The following is a 23,423-nucleotide window of genomic DNA, read 5'->3' on the forward strand; positions in this document are numbered from 1 at the left end:
CGGATTTATGGACATCCGTGGAGGATTCATGGTATCAGTTCCCTCCAGCACTACTTCAGACGTTATTCGAGTCCATGGCACGTCGTGTTGCGGCACTTCTGCGTGCTCACGGTTTGATTGTTCAAATGGCTCTGAGCACTATGGGACTTAACATGTGAGGTCATTAGTCCCATAGAACTTAGAACTACTTAAACCTAACTAACCTAAGGACATCACACACATCCATGGCCTAGGCAGGATTCGAACCTGCGACCGTAGCGGTCACGCGGTTCCAGACTGAAGCGCCTAGAACCACTCGGCCACACCGGCCGGCTTTGATTTTTCATTTTTGTCCTGGAAATTTAATTTGTTGTTTTCTTCCTTTAAACAACCTTTATTAACAATGTTTCATAAAATATCGATAATTAAGAATTTATATTTGCAATGAAAACTGGACTTTGTGTGCAGTATGTAATTAGAAACAAGAAGATGTGCATTTTTCATAGCAGAATGATAATTAGGTACGTGTTAAGTAGTGTAAATTTGATGAACTTTACATTTAAAAAATGTAGGTATTACAAACTGAACGAAAAAAAGATTCGAGCCATCGATCCACGGATTTATCATAACGATGCCGAAAAAGGAGCTGCGTCTTAACTACAGTAAATATGAATCCTTGGAAAACTTCAAAGCTGTTTTTTTCTGTAAACTTGTGAAAAACAGTCACTTTTTAAGAGTGTTGTATGGGAATTTTTCGCTACGAAGCAGGAAGCAGCGTCAGCCATTTTCACACGCCCAATTGACAGCGCGACAACCAGAATAAAACAGTACAACGAATGTTACTGTAAACGGTTTTTTATATAAAAGCTACATTGTTAAAGCATGATGAAGAGAAACTTTGATGGTAGTTAATATAAAGGTTCATTTACTGTTACTTAGCAGCAAGATGTCTAATACGTAAGTGCGATCTACACTGGTGTCTAAAATTAAAGCAACAAAGTGCTATTACCCCGTCCAGTGTCTCATTAACGATATAATCAAACAGACTCTCAACAGATGTCTGTACGATCATGGTCTGCACGGAAGACGGCATTCGGGAAACAGACAAAAACGCCAACGATGAAGTCAGGGTACCTATCAAACACGGTAGTGCTTGCCGGTTAGACCTATGGCCATAATCTCTGTGTACAGTCACAGAGGGTGCAGCATGGTACAGAGAAGACACCTACCAGACTCGCTGTGTTGGAGGGCTCACGAAGGTTGGAAGCAGGACCCTACCATCTAATGTGCCGCACTGGCTTCATGTGAATCGTTCTGTTGTTTGCCGCGCGGGATTAGCCGAGCGGTCCAAGGCGCTACAAAAATGATTCAAATGGCTCTGAGCACTATGGGACTTAACTTCTGAGGTCATCAGTCGCCTAGAACTTAGAACTACTTAAACCTAACTAACCTAAGGACATCACACACATCCATGCACGAGGCAGGATTCGAACCTGCGACCGTAGCGGTGGCGCGGTTCCAGACTGTAGTGCCTAGAACCGCTCGGCCACCCTGGCCGGCTAAGGCGCTACAGTCATGGACTGTGCGGCTGGTCCCGGTGGAGGTTCGAGTCCTCCCTTGGGCATGGGTGTGTGTGTTTGTCCTTAGGATACTTTGGGTTAAGCAGTGTGTAAGCTTAGGGACTGACGACCTTAGCAGTTAAGTCCCATAAGATTTCACACACATTTGTTCTGTTGTTTCTCGAGTATGGCGACAGTTTAAAGAGATAGAGGTTGTATCCCGAAGGCCAGGTTAGGGTCGATCACGTGCGGCACAGAAAGAGAGGACCGTTATTTGGCTGTAAAGGCTGGGCGGTACCTTCTTAGTACTGCACAGCAACTGGCAACTGATCTCGGAGTATTCACTGCAAACGTTGTATAGAGACAAAGGGTGCATAGCAGGCTTCAGCAGAGTAGCCTTTATTGTCTAAGACCTGTTGTATGTGTATCTCTGACGCGTGATCACAGAAGGAAACGTCTAGATTGGAATCGTCAATATGTTACCTGTATGGTCGAACAGCGGACAAAAGTTCTTTTCGCAGATGAGTCTCGAATTCGTCCGGGCAGTGCTTATCGACGGATTCGCATCTGGAGGGAACTTGGAACACGATTTCAGGATCCAAACATTATGGATAGAAACCAGTATCGAGGAGGATCCCAGCAGGGATTATATGGACCACTCGAACACCTGTTCTTGAAAATTTACAGGTGAATCGGCAAGGTTTACCGGATGACAGGTATCGTGATGAGATCTTGGAACCTCATGTGCGGTCGTTTCTAGGTACTGTGAGCCCAGACTTCGTATTGATGGACGATGATACTTGGCCGCATAGAGCACAGGTGGTTGATGTTCTCTTGGAGCCGGAAGATACTGCACGGATGGCGTTATCTACACGCTCTTCCGATTTGAATCCCACAGAGCACGTCTGGGATCTACGAGGGACACGGGTTGCAATCACTAACCACTTTCCAAGACTTGCGAGCAACTCTGCAGGAAGAATGGGCGTTACTGCCTCATCATGAAATTGATGACATCATTCACAGCATTTCTCGTCATTGTCAGATCTGTACTGCTGCCGTAGGTGGCCATACCCCATACTGAGCACATTAACCAGTTGTCGGAATGTGTGTGCAAATCCGTTAAGTTAGAAAAAACGAAGATCGTTTTTTGTCTACCGTTATTCATGTTGCAGTTGTTAACGTTATGTGTTCTTTACATTGTTTCTACTTTACTATCACCTATTTATACTGTTTTGTGGCAAAATAAGTGCAGCTTTGAAAAATTTCCGTTTGTTGCTTTAATTTTGGACACCAGTGTACTTCGAAGAGCGTGACAACAGCAGTGTACATGTGTTACGGCTGCTGACCAATCATCGGGATTGTGTGTGTCTACATCAGGTGAACGAAGTAAAGCCGTGCAGCAGGTGCGTAGCGGATGGGTCAATGGTAGAGTCTATTTAATAAGATAAAGAGATAGTGCTACGCTGTCCATTCAGTTCTCAATACCCACCACTGAACACACAACAGACTATACAGACACATTATTTCGTAACGCAATGCTACACATATTATCATCTGACATGAGGACCACAGTAATGGTGTTGGGTTTCCAATTTATGTACCATAACTGGCCATTCACTTGCCTGAAACAATGATAATGAGTGAAGCGTTGAGCTCAGAAAGATTATAACGAGTTGGAGCTTTGGTTATTTGCTTTTCTAGAAAAAAAAATGAAAAAGCATTATAGTGCGATAGTGTTGTATGAATTGACAGATGTATTATTATCATTAGTTACTTTAGTTATGTTTGTTACCAAACCCCTATCTGTGTTGAATATATGGGGAGCCTACTCCTGAAGAGTCGTCAGGCACAGTGTCTCTGGTGTTTCAGTAGGTATTTGGAACTTCGTTTTCGCATTGCGTAGCTGGAGTCAGCCCAAACAAATAACGCTCATCATGTCTTCCTCGCGACTCCCAGCAGTCGACGGAAATCGGCGTTTTGTTTGCCGTTACAAACAAAATTATTTTTAAAGCGATATGTTACGTGCCCATTCGATGGAGCGGTCCCAGAGTAGAGTAGAGTATTCGTTTTATCGATATGGATTAATAAGAGCAGTAAAACTCGAAATCAGGAATCAAGCAGCGACACTACCGCCCTGACGTATCTACTAACGCCAAGCATACAGCGTTATTGAATCGCTGCTAGATTCTATTTATTCTTCGTGCTTTACTGTCCCTGTTAACACATATCGATAAAACGAATATGGCACTGGACTAATCTGGGAGCGCTCTATCGAATGGGCACGAAACATTCCACTTTAAAAATAATTTCGTTTGTAACGAGAAACAAACCGAGAGTTTCCGACGACCCTGTGCGTCGCATGAAAGACGTGACGCGAACTATTTGTTTGAGCTGACTTCAGCCGCACAATGCGGAAACAAAGTTGCAAATATCTACTGAAACAGCAGATGAATTGCGCCTGACGGCTCTTAGGAGAGGCAACCCACATATAATGTATTCTATAGAACGCATTCATCAACAAATACTTTTTTACTTATGTTTTTAAATAAGTTTCCTTTAGTAATCTCTTTAACGTCCTTGGGTAATTTAGTGTACAATTTTTGCCATTGGAGGGAAAAGCTATTTTGAATTTATATTTATTTATTCTTGGTAAATTTAAAGTCGGTCTAGATGTTTTCAACGGTCATGGACAGAGATGTATGTGCAGTAATTGTCAAGGTTAGTTTGGGTATGCATAACAGCGTGGTAAATGTACTCACACGGTGTAATTATAAATTCCCTATATCCTTACACTGACCCCGATTACTGTTTTTACTCATTTTCCTTATGCCCTTTTTCTGTAGTTTGAAAACTGTGATGTTACACTGAAGGGCCAAAGAAAATGCTACAACTGCCCAATATCGTGTAGGGCTCCCGCGAGGACGCAGGAGTGCTGCAACACTTCGTGCCATGGACTCTCCTAATGTTTGGAGTAGAGCTGGGGGGAACTGACATTCATAAATCCGTAAGAGTACGTGGGGGTGCAGATCTCTTCTGAACAGCACGCAGCAAGGCATCCCAGATATGCTCAATAATGTTCAGTCTGGGGAGCTTGGTGGCCAGCAGAAATGTTTCAACTCAGAAGAGTGTTTCTAGAGCCACTCTGTAGCAATTCTGGACATGTGGGGTGTCGCATTGTCCTGCTGGAATTGCACAAGTCCGTAGGAATGCACAATGGAGATGAATGGACGCAGGTGATCAGACAGGATGCTTACGTACGCATCATCTGTCAGCGCCGTATCTAGACGTATCACGGGCCCCACATCACACCATCTGCACCCGCCCCACTCCATTACAGAGCCTCCACCTGCTTGAACAGTCCCCTGCTGACATTCAGGATCCATGGATTCATGAGGTTGTCTCCATAGCCGTATACGTCCATCCGCTCGATACAATTTGAAACGAGACTCATCCGACCAGGCAACGTGTTTCCTGTCATCAACAGTCCAATGTCGGTACTGACGTGCCCAGGCGAGGTGTTAAGCTTGTTGTGCAGTCATCGAGGGTACACGAGTGGATCTTCGGTTGCGTAAACCCATATCGATGATGTTTCGTTGAATGGTTCGCACGCTGACACTTGTTGACAGCCCAGCAATGAAATATGCAGCAATTGGCGGAAGCGTTGCACTTATGTCACGTTAAGCGATTTTATTCAGTCGTCTTTGGTTTTTTGCAGGATCTTTCTCCGGCAGCAGCGATGTCGGAGATTTGATGTTTTACCGGATTCCTGATATTCACGGTAAATTCGTGAACTGGTAGTACGGGAAAATCTCCACTTCATCGCTACCACGGAAACGCTGTCTCATAGCTCGTGCACCGACTATAACACCACATTCAAACTCACTTAAATCTTGATAACTTGCCACTGTAGCAGCAGTATCCGATGTAAAATCCGTATGTAAAATCAGTAAGTGGGTCAAAATCATCTATTTATTCTCTCAACGACCACACGGGCACCGAAACGGAAGATATCAGAGAGAAGACCGAAATACTGAATTCGGTCTTCCGAAGTTGTTTCACCGCGGAAGATCGTAACACTGTCCCTCCTTTCAATCGTCGTGCGAACGTCTAAATGGGAAATACTGAGATAATCGATCGCGGAACTTAAAAGCAACTACAATCGCTTAGTAGTGGAAAGGCTTTAAGACCAAATGAGATACCTGTAAGATTCTATAAAGATTACGCGAAAGAACTTGCTCCCTTTCTAATAGTAATTTATCGAAGATCGCTTGAGCAACGAAAGCTACCCAACGACTGGAAGAAAGCGCAGGTCATTCCCGTTTTTAAGAAAGGCCGTAAGGCAGATCCACTCAATTATAGACCTAAATCGTTGACGTCAATTTGTTGTAGAATTATGGAATACGTTTTATGCTCAAGAATTATGACGTTTTTGGAAAATGAACAGCTCCTCTATAAAAATCAACATAGATTCCACAAACAGAGATCCTGCGAAACTCAGCTCGCTCTGTTCCTCCATGAGATCCACAGCGCAATGGACAACGGCGCCCAGGCTGATGCCATGTTCCTTGACTTCAGTAAGACATTTGACACCATCCCGTTGTGCCATTTAATGAAAAAAAATATGAGCTTACGGAGTATCGGAGCAGATGGAACTCAACACGTCGCTCTTAAAGAAAATAAATCGACCGAGATAAAGGTAATATCCGGAGTGCCACAGTGAAGTGTGATAGGACAGCTGCTGTTCACAATATATATAAATGATCTAGTAGAAAGCGTCGGATGGTCTTTAAGGCTATTCGCAGATGATGCAGTTGTTTATACCAAAGTAGCAACGCCAGAAGATAGTAAGAATTTGCGGAACGACCTGTAGAGAACAGATGAATGGTGCAGACTCTGGCAGTTGACTCTGAACGTAAATAAATGTAAGATATTGCGCATACATAGGAAAAGAAATCCATACTGTACAGCTTCCCTAATGATGAAAAACAGCTGGAGACAACGTCTGCCGTAAAATATCTAGGCGTAACTATCCAGAGCGACCGTAAGTGGAATGACCATATAAAACAGATAATGGGAAAAGCAGATACAAGACTCAGATTCATCGGAAGAATCTTAAGGAAATATAACTCATCCACGAAAGAAGTGGCTTATAAGGCGCTTGTTCGCCCTATTCTGGAGTACTGTTCATCTATCTGTGATCCGTATCAGGTAGGACTGATAGAGGAGATACAGAAGATCCAACGAAGAGCGGCGCGTTTCGTCACGGTATCGTTTAGCTGGCGAGAGAGCGTTACGGAGATGCTAAACAAACTCCACTGGCAGACGTTACAAGAGAGACGTTGTGCATCACGGACAGATTTACTACTGAAATTTCGGGGCAGCTCTTTTCAGGAGGAGTCAGACAACATATTACTTCCGCTACATACATCTCGCGTATTGACCACGAGGAGGATATTCGAGAAATTAGAGCCAATGGAGAGGTTTACCGACAATCATTCTTCCCACGCACTATTCGCGAGTGGAACAGGGTTGGAGGGATCAGATGGTTGGTACTGAAAGTACCCTCCGCTACACACCATTAGGTGGCTTGCGGTGTATGATGTAGATGTAGATGACCAACTGCGCCAGACACTTGTTGTCTTATATAGCCGTTGCCGACGGCAGCGCCGTATTATGCATGTTTATATATCTCTGCCTTTGAATAAGGATGCCTCTATCAGTTTCTTCGGCGCTTCAGTGTATTTTATGTATTTATCCCCAGAAGGGAAACCCATAGGTAAACCTGAATATAGATACTGGAACACATCATCGCCTCGCAGCGTGCTGTGGGCTCCTCAGGTGACTATTGTGTGCACCAGAACCGGTATCCGGGGGACGAAGGTGCTCTTCGGCCTGGAGGCGACGGCTGGTCTTTTCATAACCCTTATAATCCTTATAAATGGATTGTGGCCGGGGAGTAGATGGCTAACTTCAAGGTTCGTGATTTTTCCAAAATGGGCAGTGTTTTGCGACAGGTGTTGAAGAGAATCTTCTAAAAGACCTGCCAGGGATCAGCATCTTGGAGAAGTAGTATTAGTGGGGGCCCTGCTCCTGGTTCTGATTGGTTGTAATGTCTAAATGTTAAATAATCTCGTGGAGCGGTTTGCGATGTTGCGAAATCGGGAGACGGTCGACAGCGCTCGTGGAGTGTCGTGAGCCGTCTTGGGCGGCGGTGGTGTTTTGCTAGTAAAATTCTCAATTCGGGTGTTAGTGAGACATCATCATCAACGGGGTTACTTTTCCAGTGCGGTACACCTAAAAGTCATTTGAAAATGCGATCGAATGTGTGGACGTGTAAAGCCTTCTTAGGGTCTACTTTGCTGTTATACACCGCGATCGTTGCGATTTGGTGACCGCGCAAGTGCACTATAGAAAGAGAAACAATGTGTCAGAGCGTGGAGCCTTTACGTAGCTGGAAGTAGCGTTCACTGAACGAAACAGACTTGGTTAGGTTTAATTGAAGCAAACAGATTCCATTTGTTTCCGTGGAAATTTGAATGTTTTGTTTTTGTGAGACCTTTTCCATCCTTGAATTTTGACCTTGTTTTTGTTTTACTGGTCGGAGATTATAGTCGAAATTGTTAAAGACCCGTGGGAGGCGGTTTATGAACTGTTATCAGTTACATATTCCAATGTTCGGATCTCTGACTCTTTTTGAAAGTACGCTGATGTCCAAAATTAAAACAACAAACCGCAATTTTCCCGTCCTGTGTGTAATTCACGATATAATCATACAAACTGTCAACAGATGTCCGTACGATCGTGTTCTGCACCGAAGATGGCATTTCGGTCAACGGAAAACCACACCAACGATCACGTCAGGGCATCTGTCAAACGGACTAGTGTTCGCCGGGTAGTCCCACATCCATAACCGCTGTGTACCCAGTCACATACGGTGTAGTATAGCACAAAGAAGACGCCTATCATACTCACTGCGGTGGAGGGCCATAGGAAGAACGGAAGCAGGACAGTCGCAAACGCATGTCGTCTGTTGGCTTAATGTGAATCGTTCTGTTGTTTCTCAGATGTGGCTACAGTTTCTAGAGACCGAAACTGTATTCCGAAGATCATGGCAGGGCCGATCATTTGTTACATCAGAAAGAGGGGACCGTTATCTGGCTGTAAGGGCACGACGCTACCGCCTGAGTATAGCAACAGGCATCTGACCTTGCAGCATCCGCATCGAGGCAAACGGTGTAGAGAAGGTTTCGGTAGAGTAGCCTTTATTGTCGGAGACCTGCTGTATACGTACCTCTGACGCGACTTCACAGAAGGGAACGTTTAGAGTGGAGTCGTCAACATGCCACCTGGTCAGTCGAACAATAGGCCAATGTTCTTCTCACAGATGAGTCCTGATTTGGTCTCGAGAGTGATTCTCGGCAGATCTGCATCGGAAGGGAATGTGAAACACGATTTCGAGACCCGAACATTTTGCAAAGAGGATTGCTAATGGTGTGGGCAGGGTTATGTTGACCATTCGAACACCTCTTCATGAAATTGTACGGGTGAATTGGAGAGGTTTAACTGCTGTCAGGTCTCGTGATTAGATCTTGGGACCTATGTACGGATGTTGCGAGGTGCTGTACCCCCAGACTTCGTATTGATAGACGATAATACTCGACCTCATAGAGCCGAGTGGGTGATGTGTTCTTGGAAACGGAAGATACTACAGGCATGAAATAACCTGCTCACTATCCCTGTTTGAATCCCATAGACCATGTCTGGGATGCACTGTTAAGACTGGTTTGCATCAAGTCAACATCGACCAGCCACTCTCCACGGGGAGCAGCTCCGCAGGAAGAATGGGCGTTATTGCCGCAACTTGACATTTCATTTTGCAGCTGTTTACATTTTGTTTCTTTACATTGTCTCTACTTTGCTATCAGCTGTTTATATTTTTTGTGGCAAAATAAATGCAACCTTTGCAAAATTTCCGTTTGTTGCTTTAATTTTGGACACCAGTGTAGGTCTCTGATTATTAACACTGGGGTAGTGAGAAATTTAGCCCCATCTCCCGTGTCAAAGCGAAGCAAGCGCGCATTACTTAGACTGATTTAATAGTGTAGCAGAGCAGAGAATTAATGCAGGTCCGCCAACAAAGCTCTCCGATTAAATCCGTGGATCAGTGCGACGTGCGAATTGTCTCGCGCGCCGCACATTGCCTAGAGTGCGTGGATTAGGCCGCATCACGATTATGGTTTCGCATGAGGCGAAAGGACGAATGGAACGTTACAATATGAGCAGTGTATAACTGAAAGAAAATGGCTGTTACACACTGATGAAGCACTCTAAGAGCATAACATGCTGATGACGTTCTGTTTGCAAGTACCTGACGCCTGCACGCTACCTGGTTGCAGCGGGAGCGATCAGTCGTGGGTGGGGGGCACTCTGGTGCCCCTGCTCGAAGGCCAGCCGGACTACCGCGTCTGTCTGCATGAGCGAGGACTCGACAGTGGCGCCGCCAACCACAGCTTATCTCACCTGATGGACTGCAGCCGCCACGTCATCATCGTGCTGTCCAAGAGCTTCCTCAGCAGCAGGGTGAGTTCACATCCACACTTGTTTTTCTTTCAAGTGCGATGTGCACATCAAGAATGATTGAAACTTTACAGCCATAACCATGGGGACTTTCAAAAAATGGTTCAAATGGCTCTGAGCACTATGGGACTTAACATCTTAGGTCATCAGTCCCCTAGACTTAGAACTACTTAAACCTAAGGACATCACACACATCCATGCCCGAGGCAGGATTCGAACCTGCGACCGTAGCGGTCGCGCGGTTCCAGACTGAAGCGCCTTTAACCGCGTGGCCACACCGGCCGGCCATGGGGACTTTAAATAACATTTTTTGTCCAGAATGGGATTTTTCACGCTGCAGCGGAGTGTGCGCTGATATGAAACTTACTGGCTGTGGCTAAGCCATGTCTCCGCAATATCCTTTCTTCCAGGAGTGCTGGTTCTGCAAGTTTCGCAGAAGAGCTTCTGTGAAATTTGGAAGGTAGGAGTCGAGGACTGAGAGAACTGAGGCTGTGAGGACGGATCGTGACTCGTGCTCGGGTAGCTCAGTCGACTTCGGCACGCTAGCGGCACGGACGTCTTGTTTACGACCTCGCCGTGCAGCTCGCTCGCGGAGTTGTTTACGTATTTCTGCCGTCTTAGCGCGCTATATTTCCTTCGAAAGAGAATGGCTTATGCCCACAGAAAATCGACAATGAAGATTAGATTTTCACCTGAATATGCCCGACCAAAAGCACTTGAAATCGAACAGCTTATCAGAGATGAAGTCGAGATTGTTTGCAACTATCTTGTTGGCATCCACCTGTCTGTAGTGAGCAGTGTGGCATACGTGAAATTGATTAACGAAGACATATGTGACAAAATTCTAAGTGCAACTCGAAGTTTGGTCTTACTTTCCGTCACTCTGATGGACACATCGGTGACGTAACTGTGGAATATGCGAGACTTGGACTGCGGACGATACGTGTATTTGAACTCCCTTTCGACGTGCCTTCAGAGGTAGTGGTATCTGCATTCCCCCTATATGGAAAGGTGATTAGTCATACAACTGAAAAGTGGGTTCAGTTCACTACATACTCAGTTCTGAATGGAGTACGACAGAGCCGCATAGAGCTAACCAAACATGTCCAGTCCTACTTATATATTAGTGGCTGCCGTGCAATCATAATTTATGATGGCCAGTCGAAGACATGCTCGGGATGTGGCAAAGAAGGACACCTCTGCTTCAGCTGCCTGCAACGCAGAATCCCTCAGTTGCCGCCTGGGGACCTACAGGCCACGACCGCACCGACGACGCTACGGCTGACGTTTGTCGAAGTTGCCCATAACGACCCCCGACTGCGATCACCACTGGCTCCTACTACTGATATAGCTTCATCTCCGGTAATGCTTCAGGCTGTTGCGGACGGACCGACGCCCTTGCCTCCTCCCGTCATGGGCAGTGGTGAGCAGTCTCTAGTGCAGGGGAAGGCCCTTGACTCCATGGTTGTGCCTACCGATGATTTTGTGCCTGACCATCCGGATCCCCAGGCGTCTGCAGACAGTGAAGATCACGTGCGCAAGCAACGGTCGCTGAAGACACATGCAGGACGCATTCTCAAGGCGATGAGGATCACAACTATCAATATGTTCCCCCAATGGACGATTCCGTGGTAGAAGCACCATTCTGCCCCCTGTTGGAGGTACAACCATCTTCGCATGCACCAGGCGCTGTACCTATGGACGTTGAACAGCAGCTGAGCCAGCTCCACTCTTCCACAGCCGACGTGACGCCGCCTTCTGACTCAACTGGACGCACACCTTTCACGCACCTTTGCGTGGTCTGACGACGAAACATCCACCTTTGTGACAGCAGTGAATGCTGCTGCTCCAACCCACGACTGCTAATCGACAGGGTTACTGAATGGGAATGTGCAGCCTACTGGGGCAACGTTCGTGTTCGCTGCTGATCTTCGTGCCGTCATGAGCTTCCCAGTAGTCCCAATTCCGCGACAAGCTTACAGGACTGGCTCCATCAATGTCAACAATGTCAACATCATTGGCACCCATGACAAATCACAATTGTTCCGTGAAATGTTGAGAGCGTCGGACCTCGATGTTGCCCTTCTGCAACAAGTTCGCCTAGCGACGTTTCCTAATATCTATGGCTATGTTTCTTACCTCACGCCATGTGCTGACGGTGGCAGTGAGACAGCTATTCATTTAAAGGAAGGCATTGAAGTAGACGACGTGATTTACCTACCATCGGCTAAGGGTCTTGCTGTGACCTTCCACAGTGTCAGAATCATTAATGTTTACGCTCCTTCGGGCACGGCCAAACGACGGGAACGGCCGTGATTCTATTCAGAAAAGGTCTTTCCTTTGTGTGTAGGCCGGTACGACCATATTATTCTTGGCGGCGACTTCAGTTGTGTGTTATCACAGAAGGAACAATATCCCCATTTCACCACATGCCAGGAACTCAAGTTGCTCGTGCATGAACTGAACCTCACCGATACTTTGGACGTGTGCATGATGATCGACCTGGATATACGTACGTCACCAGCCATTCAGCAAGTCGTCTTGAGCGTGTCTACGTTTCCCAAGGAATCGTAACTGCCAAGTTTGACGGTGAGTTATGGCCTACCGCCTTCTCCGACCATATCGCCTATATCTGCACTGTTACGCTCTAGAGGCAGAAGGTGTGGCGCGGTCGAGGCCTGAGTAAGCTGAATGTCGGCCATCTCAAGGATCCGGAATGCAGGCAGGTCGTAGAGACGACGTGGAACAACTGTATGAGACGCCTCCCAGCGTATCCTTCAACATCCTGCCGGTACCTCGACTGCACCAAGCCTGCTTTACTTCATTCGATGATGAATTACGGTCGCCACAAAATGCTGTGGCAACGACATAGCATGGAATACTATTTCACAGTTCTCCGCAAACTCTCAAGTCATGCCCCCTCTGTTCAACGAAAGGGTGAAATTCAACGGATTAAGGCGAAGATAATTTCTATTATGCCTCACCGCCTTGAAGGCAAAATAGTATGTGCAAGATGTCACAACTGTGTACTAGGCGAACCCCCGTCTATGCATCATATTATCCAGCAGCAGTGGTGTCGGAGAAAGCTGGTCAACGCCCTCGACATTCCAGATGGTCGCCGGTTGACGTCCCAGAATAAAAGCACAAATACCTGTGTGGATCACTACAAAGAATTCCATGCAGCAGAGGACCAGAACATGGCGGTAACGACTGATGTCCTCCGTTCGTTGACAGGTACCCTTGACGGGACTGCTGCGGAGATTCTCACAGCGACAACTACGGTTGATGACGTAGCTGATGCTCTTCATAAGGGTGAGGCGAACAAAGCCCCAGGTCCCGACGGGTTTCCACTGGAGTTTTACCGCACATTCCAAGACGCCACGGGCTCACGCTGGACTGCGATGTATGAAGAACTGATGAACTCTGACCTTCCCCTCCCACCCGAATTCGGAGAAGGCTTGCTTATCCCCGTCTCCAAGCCATCGGGAGGTCGGGGAGTTGGACATCATTGGCCGTTGACTATGTTAAATCGTGACTCCAAGATTTTTATCCGGATTCTTGGCTCTCGCCTTCGGCGCGTCATCCCTCAAGTCATTTCTCTGGATCAAAAGTGCTTTGGTGGTGACAGTAACATTCAGACGGCACTCAGCGATTACCGTGACATCATACCCCTGGCCACGACCTGCCGCAGTCGTGGTGCCATAGTGACAGTGAACTTCGAGCACGCCTTCGATGAAGTGAGTCATGACTTTCCAGAAAGCGTACTCCGACGGATGGCCTGCCCCCACAGGTTTATAAACTCATCGTCTTACGGCTCCTCCAATGTGCCACGTCGCGAGTGCTGGTCAGTGGCTGTATGGCGGGCCCTGTTAATGGCATGCGGCCGGTCCGTCAAGGATCTCCGCCGTCGATGCTCCTTTCCGCCATCACCCTTGAGCCACTGTTACACGTCTGAGGAGCCGGCTGACAGGGATAACAATGAGGGGACATGCTTTCATCTGCCGCGCCTATGCCGATACGTGGTGTTCTTGGTTCTAGCTGAGGATGAAGTGCGAGAGGCACTGGCATGGATGAACCAGTACGGGACTGCTGCGGACAGCCGTGTGGACCTGACGAAATCTAGTGCTGTGTTCGTCGGTAGAAGTCTTCCAGCAGAGAGTGTGTTAAGATCGTGATTAAACATTATCAGACATGGTGTTGAAATTTTGTGCCGGAACAAACTCGGCACCAACCTCACAAACAGTTTGTTTATAGACAATTGTCCACGCAGGATATCATGCACTCACTTAGTTGACATGCCTACAGTCTCAGCAAAGTCGCGAATTTTTATTCGGCTGTCTTTCATTATCATATTATGAATTTTTTCGGTGGTTTCCTTTATGTTGACGTGAATTGGACGGCTGCAGCGATGACGTTTAAATTCATTAATCCAAAAGAAAATCATATTCAATGATGGTGTCCAGTCAGTGTGAACTACCTCCAATTCTGTTTTAATTTGTCCGGCAGTCCAACCCTTCAAATGTAAATGTTTAATAACAGCACTAAACTCAGTTTTCTCAATTTTGAATCGCGTCGAGATGCTGGCCAATTCAGAGGGCTGTTGAAATTCCTTATATGATCCTTGGAATAGTCGGGCTTACCAACTATGAAGGTGCAACAAAAATGTTCCATTATTTCACGAAAATTTACCAGTCTTGTCAAACCATGCTTGTACCTTAGTCGAGAAATCCTACGCACCCACATCAAGTACCTCTATGGGGAGAAGATGGTGAAACCTGTAGGGAAGTTTTACGGAAGTTTGATGTAATTTTAGGATCCGGCTGCAAACTCGACAAACATACCACACATTTCTGCACTGTAAAAATCTACACTGTCACATATGAGATAATTGATTCTACACTTTTGCTCTCGCCGCTTACAGGACAAGGCATACTAATACAGACGAATGTGGAATCTCGACACCAATGATGAGACTTATTTCCTCACACAAACTGGTCAAAAATATTGTACCGGCCTCACTTGCATAGTTTGCGTCTGTTTATCAGAATTACCTTTCTCAATAATCTTTTGACAGCAGAGAGTCGCTATGTGTGTAGTTCAGGTAAAAGTAAACCTGCATTCCCATTGCAGTTCAGTGGAGTCCGCTGTGTCTCTAAACTGCGAAAAGAACTCATTTCAGACTTAGACGGTGCGGGCATAATCACCTCACGCAGTCTTAGACCATGCGGGCAGTCACTTCGCGGCAAGAAGAGTTCTCAGCACGGGAAGTTTGTTACCGAATTGGTACAAACCTCATCGTCGTCACCCGAACATTCAGCTGTTATCACGAGGCCTATGGTTCTCAGTGAACGCACACGCTCTACAACTCCAGCGGATAACAGCTACCTACATAAAATAATAATTCGTGTGGATCAGTTGCCTCGTGTAAGTCTTTCAATTGGACGCCACTTCGGCGAATTTCGTGTCCCTAACCTACCCTAATTATCCACTTGGGGAAAAGGAAACTACAGTTTAACGTGGAATCCGTCCTATGAGTCATTCCTGGCAACTCCTCACATCGTTGAGAGGCGAAGGCTAGGTTAAAACCCAGACTGAAAAATCAGTAGTTCAACAGGGATGCGATGGCGTGACCTTTCGGTTTCCGCGCAAGTGCTCTCCCGCTAGACTAGCGGGACCGACTCGCTACTTACAAATTACGGCTCTCAGGTAACCGAGGAGGATGCAACACAACTGTGCGCTGGCCTTCTGCAAGCTTGTTACTGTGTTGACCTAGATAGTACTCAACTGTCTCCACATGATCAGTCTGGCCTCTTGATGTCCATTATGAACATCAGTATAGATTCCTCGGTACCACGGTGCGCGAAGGTTAGAGCCAAGGGAACAGATGGAATGGCATCTGTACTGATGGCGTAATGACTCGTTACTGATGAGTACAGGATATGTATGACTCCTGATGGTCATCTTAGAAGAGTATGGAGGCGGCCAGGTACCAATGCACACCTCAAGCATGCAGGTCTGCACGGATGTGGGTCAGCTTTGTTTTGCGGAAGGATCCTTTGTAAGTATTAGAGGCCTAAAATCACTGTCAACCGTAATTTCACGGTTGTGAAGTACGAGTGGCGTTTGATAAGTTTGGTGCATTTCCATGAAGGAATGAAACATTTTTGTTGCGCATTCATGGTTGGTAAGCTTGATTATTCCATGGAAAACATAAAGAATTTCAACAATGTACAACGTACAGTTCATAGTTGACAGCCGTCTGACTTGGTCGGTGTGTCGACTGCGATTGAAAATGGAGAAAAAAGGAATTTCGTGCTGTTATTAATCATTTTCATCGATGGGTTCGACTGGCGCACAAACCAAACCGAATTGGATGCGGATTGTGCAGCATCGTTGAAGACCGTTTGCGTTTGGATCAATGAATGTAAACAGCGAAGTAGAAGCGCGCTGCGCCAGATCAGTTGAGATCACCACAAAGGAAACCATTCACAAAATCCATGACGTGGTAATACAAGACCGCCGAATAAAAATTCATTATATTGCTGAGTCTGTAGGCATCTCAAATGAGCAAGTGCATAATACCCTGCATGGAGAATTACCTGTGAAGAAGCTGTGTCCAACATGGGTGTGCCGCGATTGCACACCGTCAACCAAAAGCGCGCCCGGAACAATATTTCAACACAACGTCTGGCGGTGTTTAATCGTAATCCGCAAGAATTTTTTCACCGATTTGTGACTGTTTATGAAACCTCGATTCATCATTAAGCACTAAGAGTCAAAACGGGAGTCAAAATAATGAAAAAAGGCTGGTGAAAGTGCACTGGAGAAGACAAACACCATTTTGTCAGCTGGTAAGATGATTGCCACCTTTTTTTGGAATGGGGTTCCTAAGGAATAATCCTCTTACATTACTAAAAGAGGCAGAACCATAACTGGATCCTGTTACTCTTCATTGTTGGATCGTTTGAAACTTTCGTCGGCTAAAAAAAGACCAAGGTTGGTACGCAAAAAAAATCGCTCTTTCATCAGGATAGTATACCATCCCACACATCATAAATATGGCTTAAGTGCATGAAATGGGCTTTGAATTGATTCCTCGTCCGACCTGTTCACCAGACGCAGCCCCTAGTGACTTCTTAATGTTCCCTAACTTGAAACTTCTGCTTGCTGGGTAGAAATGACATCAAATGAGGAAGTAATAGTTGTATTCAACGAGTATTTTGCAGAGCTTGATGTAACTTATTTTTCCAGTGGGATGAAAAAGCTGGTTCGAATCCTGCCTCGGGCATGGGTGTGTGTGATGTCCTTAGGTTAGTTAGATTTAAGTAGTTCTAAGTTCTAGGGGACTGATGACCTCAGAAGTTAAGTCCCATAGTGTTCAGAGCCATTGTTTTGAAAAAGCTGGAGACTAGCTGGACCATGTGTATAATATATCCCATAAAGGAAACTACGTCAAGAAGTAAGGTCAGTTGTTTACGAAACAAATATCTTTCCTTACTTTTTTACAAGACTTATCAAGCAACCATTTTATTGGGGCAGGATCCTGCAACATCTTGTCCACAATACTGTCAAGAACACCGTGCCCACCTAGGGAATGCTGGAAAGTTGCCAAAATACATTTGCTGAAAGTTTTCAAAGACTGGTAACTAGAGCAGAAAACAGAGACTTGTCTGTGATGATGCAGTCTTTGTCAGTATCTGTGGTTTTTACGTAGGAAGATTATAATAAAAATCATGTTTTATGTTTTTTATAATATTCAAATTACATAACAGAGGAAAAACGCGACATTGAAGGCCATCCTCCAGCAGGTAGAAATAAATCGAATGAAATAGCCTGCACTATCTGCTGATATGAACTCGATTGAGAATGTCTGGAACCTGCCGAAATTTGCAGTGAGTAGTCCCAGAAACCCTTCTCATACATTGGAGAGCTTCGGTCGAAGAGTGGGACCGGCCTGAAGAGCAACGTTTCGACTACCTGGTGGATAGCACTTTAAGGAGAATCCGAGCGTATTACTTTGCGTGGGGTGCATCAACGCGGCTTTGAATGTCACCTAGCAGCATATTTTAATTCATAGGTGTGCAAAAATATGAACATTCAAACAGACGGCTTTATTGTCATAGTTTCGCTTTAAACTATCATACAGTTTCTTTTATTAGTTTGATGCATGTATTCGTAGCGTTTTTGTTTTGTATGTTGGTGTCCGGTTGATATGGGTTTATTTATCGATTGTCATTTTTCATTTATGATTCACTGTTACTATTTGAGTTTACATATTGACATTTTGTCATTTAGAGATAGTGAGAGGCGCTGTAGACCCTAGAAAATGGGATGCCAAGTGGGAAAATCGGAACATTTCCGACATATTCTTCTGCTTGAGTTCAGTAGAGGGGTAACAACAGTGCAGGCAGCCAATGAAATTTGCGCCGTGTATGGGAATAATAACATTGGACAGAGCATGGCACGAAAATGTATTGCTCCTTTTAAGGAGGATCGTTTTGACATTAGTAACTTTCCACGTTCAGGAAGTCCTTCAGGATTTGATGAAGATCGTTTAAAAGCACTAATCCAAAATAATCCAAGTCAGTATAATCTAGAAATGGTAAATGTGATGAACTGATTATTCTACAATCGTGCAACATTTTCATACAATTGAGAAGTTTCCAGACTGGGGTGTAAAGGTACCCCATGCTCTAAGCCAAAATCACGAAAATCAGCGTTTGTATCTCTGCTTGCTCCTCATCAATTGGGTGGTGAACAACACGGACCATACCTATCTTGTGTCGTTGCTGGACACGATAAATGGTGTCTTGATGCTAACATAAGGAAAAGAAATGAATGACTGAGCAAAAGCAAAGCAGCAACTCCTCGTACAAAGAGCTGCGCGCATCCACAAAATATAACGTTATGCATCTGGTGCAACAGCGACGGCGTTGTGTACTACGAATTGCTTGCCGGAGGTCTAATCATCACTCCTGACATTTATTGTCAACAACCGAGACGTCTTCCAGACGTAGTCCAAGAACAACAATCAGTAAGACTGCGTGAAGTGATGGTATCCCACGATAACGTCCAACCGCATTCTGCCAGACTGACAAAAAACATTACACAGGAGTTGGGTTGAGAAGTCATACTGCACGCACCTTATTCACCTGATACTGCGTCCTCACATTTTCACCTTTTCCGCTATCGAACACCCTTCCAGGAACTTCCTTTTTTTGAAGAAAATGCGCTCCGAACATTGCTCGACGAGTTCTTCGCCTCAAAACCAAAAAATTTCTACAGCCGCTGTTGCGAAAGAGTGAAGGAGACTATACTATTGATGACTAAAGCCTCAGCTACTTGTATCTGTTGTGTTTATTAAATTTATGGAAAAATGCTACGAACTTCTGCAACAACCTAATATAATAGCATTTCTTTTATTAACCAGATCCGTAATATTGTCGGCGGACCTGCACTGAGCCCGGGAAGAGATAGAGAATGTTGAGTGTAATGATGAAATTACACACACACACACACATATATATATATATATATATATATATATATATATATATATATATATATATATATATATATATAAAATTCTCACTGTAACTTTCATTTATGCCAGTTATGAGAGTTTTTAAAGAGTCTGTTTTGATATATAGAATTATACTTTTCTGTATGCTGCAGTGGTGCCTATGGGAGATGGCCTTGGCGAACCACCGCACGCTGGATCCATCGCAGCGTGACTACGTCATCCTGCTGGAGCTGGAGCCGCTGGAACGCTCGGCGTTGCCGCGGCAGCTGCGCTTCACAATGGACACCCGCACCTACCTGGAGTGGCACCAGCCGGGCGACCCGCAGTACGCGGAGCAGGCGTTCCACAGGCTGCAGCAGGCGCTCGGCCCACCTGTCTCTCCCACTCGCAACCCTCGCTGATGTCTACATTCGTCGAGAGACTGAAGTCTGAGTAATGGCTCTCGCCAATGGCCCTAAGTTTTGCCGCCAGATTTAGCTACAATAAAATTCCCCGGTCTGTACTGCTGCATCGCTGTGTCAAACACGCCCACATTTCGGCCACTACAGCAGTTTGCACAAGTAATAATGACGTTTCGCAGCACTGATTAACTGTCGGTAAATCTCACAACACTCGCCATGTAATTTTATGTCATTTATATACCACATATGTATGTAGTGTCGTTACATCAGTGGTAAAAACCTCACTATGAGGCATATCACCTCCAGCTGGGGTGAAAAAAAGCCATCTCGATCATATACAGCTAGATTAATTTTTATTCAACAGAATACCTCTCCTTCCAAATTCTAACCCAATGGCCCACTAATCACGGTTTCTCGTATCCAGACGTATGTCAGACAGCCGCCAGTGCTGAGTTCTCACCAATGGCGCGATACGCTGAGACTGAAAAGTGTAAATTCGCCCTGGAGGTTGCGCTACGGTTCAATCGGCCTAAGTAGACCCCAGACAGTGGCAGTGGGCTGCACGTGGCGTTTTCACGGGCCCGCCTCAACCAATAACGTAACGCGATTATGTGTACATCTCTATGGCAACGCCCCAGCGTTCTCATAGCCCTTCAGATGGCTACTGCAGTCGTTAGCGCTTTGAAGCTGAAAACTGGCAACAGTGCTGTGTACTGCCAGGTATCTTCTTACGCCGTCTCGACATTGGGCATGCTCCACAGCTGTTACGTCGTAGGCGTTCGGTTACACGTTTTGCAACTGGTGTTTGCACGAGTGCAGCAAAAGTAAGACGTTCCTTAGTGTGCTCCTTTTCTTTCTCTTGATTCCCTTGCATTGTCGCCCTGTTAAACCGCCCTAATATTCACTGAGCTCCATCTGAACTTTATATTCTTAAATCTATCTGCCGCTGCATTTGTTCCTTCTTTATGACACTTGCCAGCGATACTTAATCTCTAATTCAACAAAACCATGCTTGTAATGGAAGTGTCAATGGCACTCGTTCTCGCACATTATCAGTTCTCGAAATAAATAAATGTCTTTCGCCGTACAAGCGCAATCACTACGGCCTTTTCGTGTTCTCGGAGCTGCTGCAAAATCTTCACTACAAATCCAGCTTCGAAACTCTGTGGTGTTTTTGAAAATAGGCAAATGGTCTCTCTTTCGGCAATTTCTATCTTTTAATAGATCGTAACCATTTATGGGTAATGACATACAAGTGTCAACCCTTAAGAACTTTTAATGTTATCTGTTCTGATAAGACGCAGTGGTGTTGAAATACGATTCATAACGTCGCAAGTAGATTCACAATCTCTCTATATAACGGAATCGTAGGTCTTGTACCCATTAGGCCCTTTCTACAAAAAGGCTCCGGATTCCCAGGAATAAAACGTACTATTGGTGCTGCTGTGTTTTGAAGGTGGGCTAGAGATATCTCTTTCGTGAAATTTTACATCTGACGCACGTAACCATTTGTGTCAAATGACCCAAGGAGCGAAACGTAACACTGGTGCTTGTGCTACTTCTTACACACCATATCTAACTTTTAAGTCATTATTTTATAGCATTAAAATATTTGTCACGATTTTATATAGCATCCACTGATGAGTCAGTCTCTCGACTGTTCAAATGTGTTCCCTGATTACGTTTTCAATTCGCCTTCCCACTGAATGAAATGCATCTAGCACAGAATCAGAGGCGACCCTGAAAACAATGAAGCAGATGGGGCACCATTAAAGGACGAAGATTCTCATCTGCTCCTATTGTATTAGCGCCTTACAACCCAGCAAAGAAACTGACGCAAAAAAATGCAAAAAGAAATGCTACAACAGCAGGGGAGACATGTATCACATGGGACGTGGAATTCTAAGAAAATGAGGAAGCAGATCAAGCATCAAGGAGACCTGCAGGGAAAACAGTATGCCATTCCCCTGCAGTCTGCCATCTCGTTCTTACGTCAGAGAGTCCTACAATAATGGAAAGAGGAGTGGATGGCAAAGGAGGGGGTGTGGACTGGATTTGGTGAACCCAACTGTCCGGCCGTGATGTACCTCATATTGGTCTCTGAGACAGCAGGAAGTAACCTTCACCTGGTTCAAATGGCTCTGAGCACTATGGGACTCAACTGCTGAGGTCATTAGTCCCCTAGAACTTAGAACTAGTCAAACCTAACTAACCTAAGGACATCACAAACATCCATGCCCGAGGCAGGATTCGAACCTGCGACCGTAGCGGTCTTGCGGTTCCAGACTGCAGCGCCTTTAACCGCACGGCTAACCTTCACCTGTCTTCAAATTTGGTGCTGTCCACTAACACACGGCGTCGTACACTGACGAGGGGACCCTCCAGTATGTGACGCTTGTGGCTGCGAATATCAATGTACGTCACAGTTTAATTGCGTGCATTTTAAACCTTGACAAGATGGCAGAAGCAAATGTAAATACAGATCTGTCGTCTATTTTCGTTAACGACGACGTGAGTTTGATAAAGCTATTAAAATGTTGTATATTTGAAGACTCTAACCTAAGATTTCATGTTGAGGATTTTAATGTGATACAGAGCAGCGGCTCACCCATTTTTAGTACAGCGATCGGCCAGCTACACTTACCTGTGCAACCGGCATGCTTTTGATTCATTCCATGAAAAAATTTTATGGTCGGTTTTAGAATTGACAGTGAACGTGATTTTAATATTTCGATGTGTGTGTGTGTGTGTGTGTGTGTGTGTGTGTGTGTGTGTGTGTGCGCGTGCGCGTGCACATGTGCGCGCGTACACAGTATTCAGAGTATATTTATATTTTAACTCCCTGTGGAAATCCTACTGAATTCCCACCTTAAGTTACACAAGTCTCATGAAAGATTTTAGTTCATGCGCTTAAGGTCTTGGAGTCGTCCGCCCCTACTAATAATTGTTATCCTGCTACGCGATGCTCTCTAAATTTGAGATTTAGAGAGCCCAAAAAGATCTCTCAGTTTCTTTACACAAACATTGTATGGATATGTCGTTGTTGTAATGATTAAACTTTTTGTATGATCAGTAAATTTTTTAAAAGCAACTTATTATTGTATTAAAATTATAAATCCTGTGAGAAACCTTTTTGCCCCTAATAAATTAGGACAGTAGATTAGTGTGTGTTTTTCTAAAAAGAAACGTTTCAGTATTTTGCTGATAATATAAGAAATTCTTCAACCCGAATAAACGCACTTGGAAGTGTAACAGTCAAGGTAAGAAGAAGTGGGAAGACAGAGAAGAAATGAAAAACAGAGTAGAATGTAAGAGGTAGCCAAATGAAAAGGAGACACATAAAAGAAAGAATGTAAACTGTATATTATTTCAAAAGTAATCGCC

General features: G+C 45.1%; 1 protein-coding gene across 1 annotated transcript in view; it reads left to right on the top strand.

The window, feature by feature from the left end:
* LOC124595270 (toll-like receptor 4) overlaps positions 1–23,116 on the top strand; it is a 104,649-nt gene extending 81,533 nt beyond the window's left edge. Inside the window, exons 5-6 of the mRNA XM_047133945.1 lie at positions 9,935–10,118; positions 19,791–23,116. Coding sequence (XP_046989901.1) covers positions 9,935–10,118; positions 19,791–20,039 — 433 coding nt within the window. The 3' untranslated portion in view covers positions 20,040–23,116. The remainder of the gene's footprint in view (positions 1–9,934; positions 10,119–19,790) is intronic.
* The last annotated feature ends 307 nt before the right edge of the window (positions 23,117–23,423 follow it).

The sequence above is a fragment of the Schistocerca americana genome, chromosome 2 (genome assembly GCF_021461395.2).
Source record: "Schistocerca americana isolate TAMUIC-IGC-003095 chromosome 2, iqSchAmer2.1, whole genome shotgun sequence".
In the NCBI taxonomy this organism is placed as follows: Eukaryota; Metazoa; Arthropoda; class Insecta; order Orthoptera; family Acrididae; genus Schistocerca; species Schistocerca americana.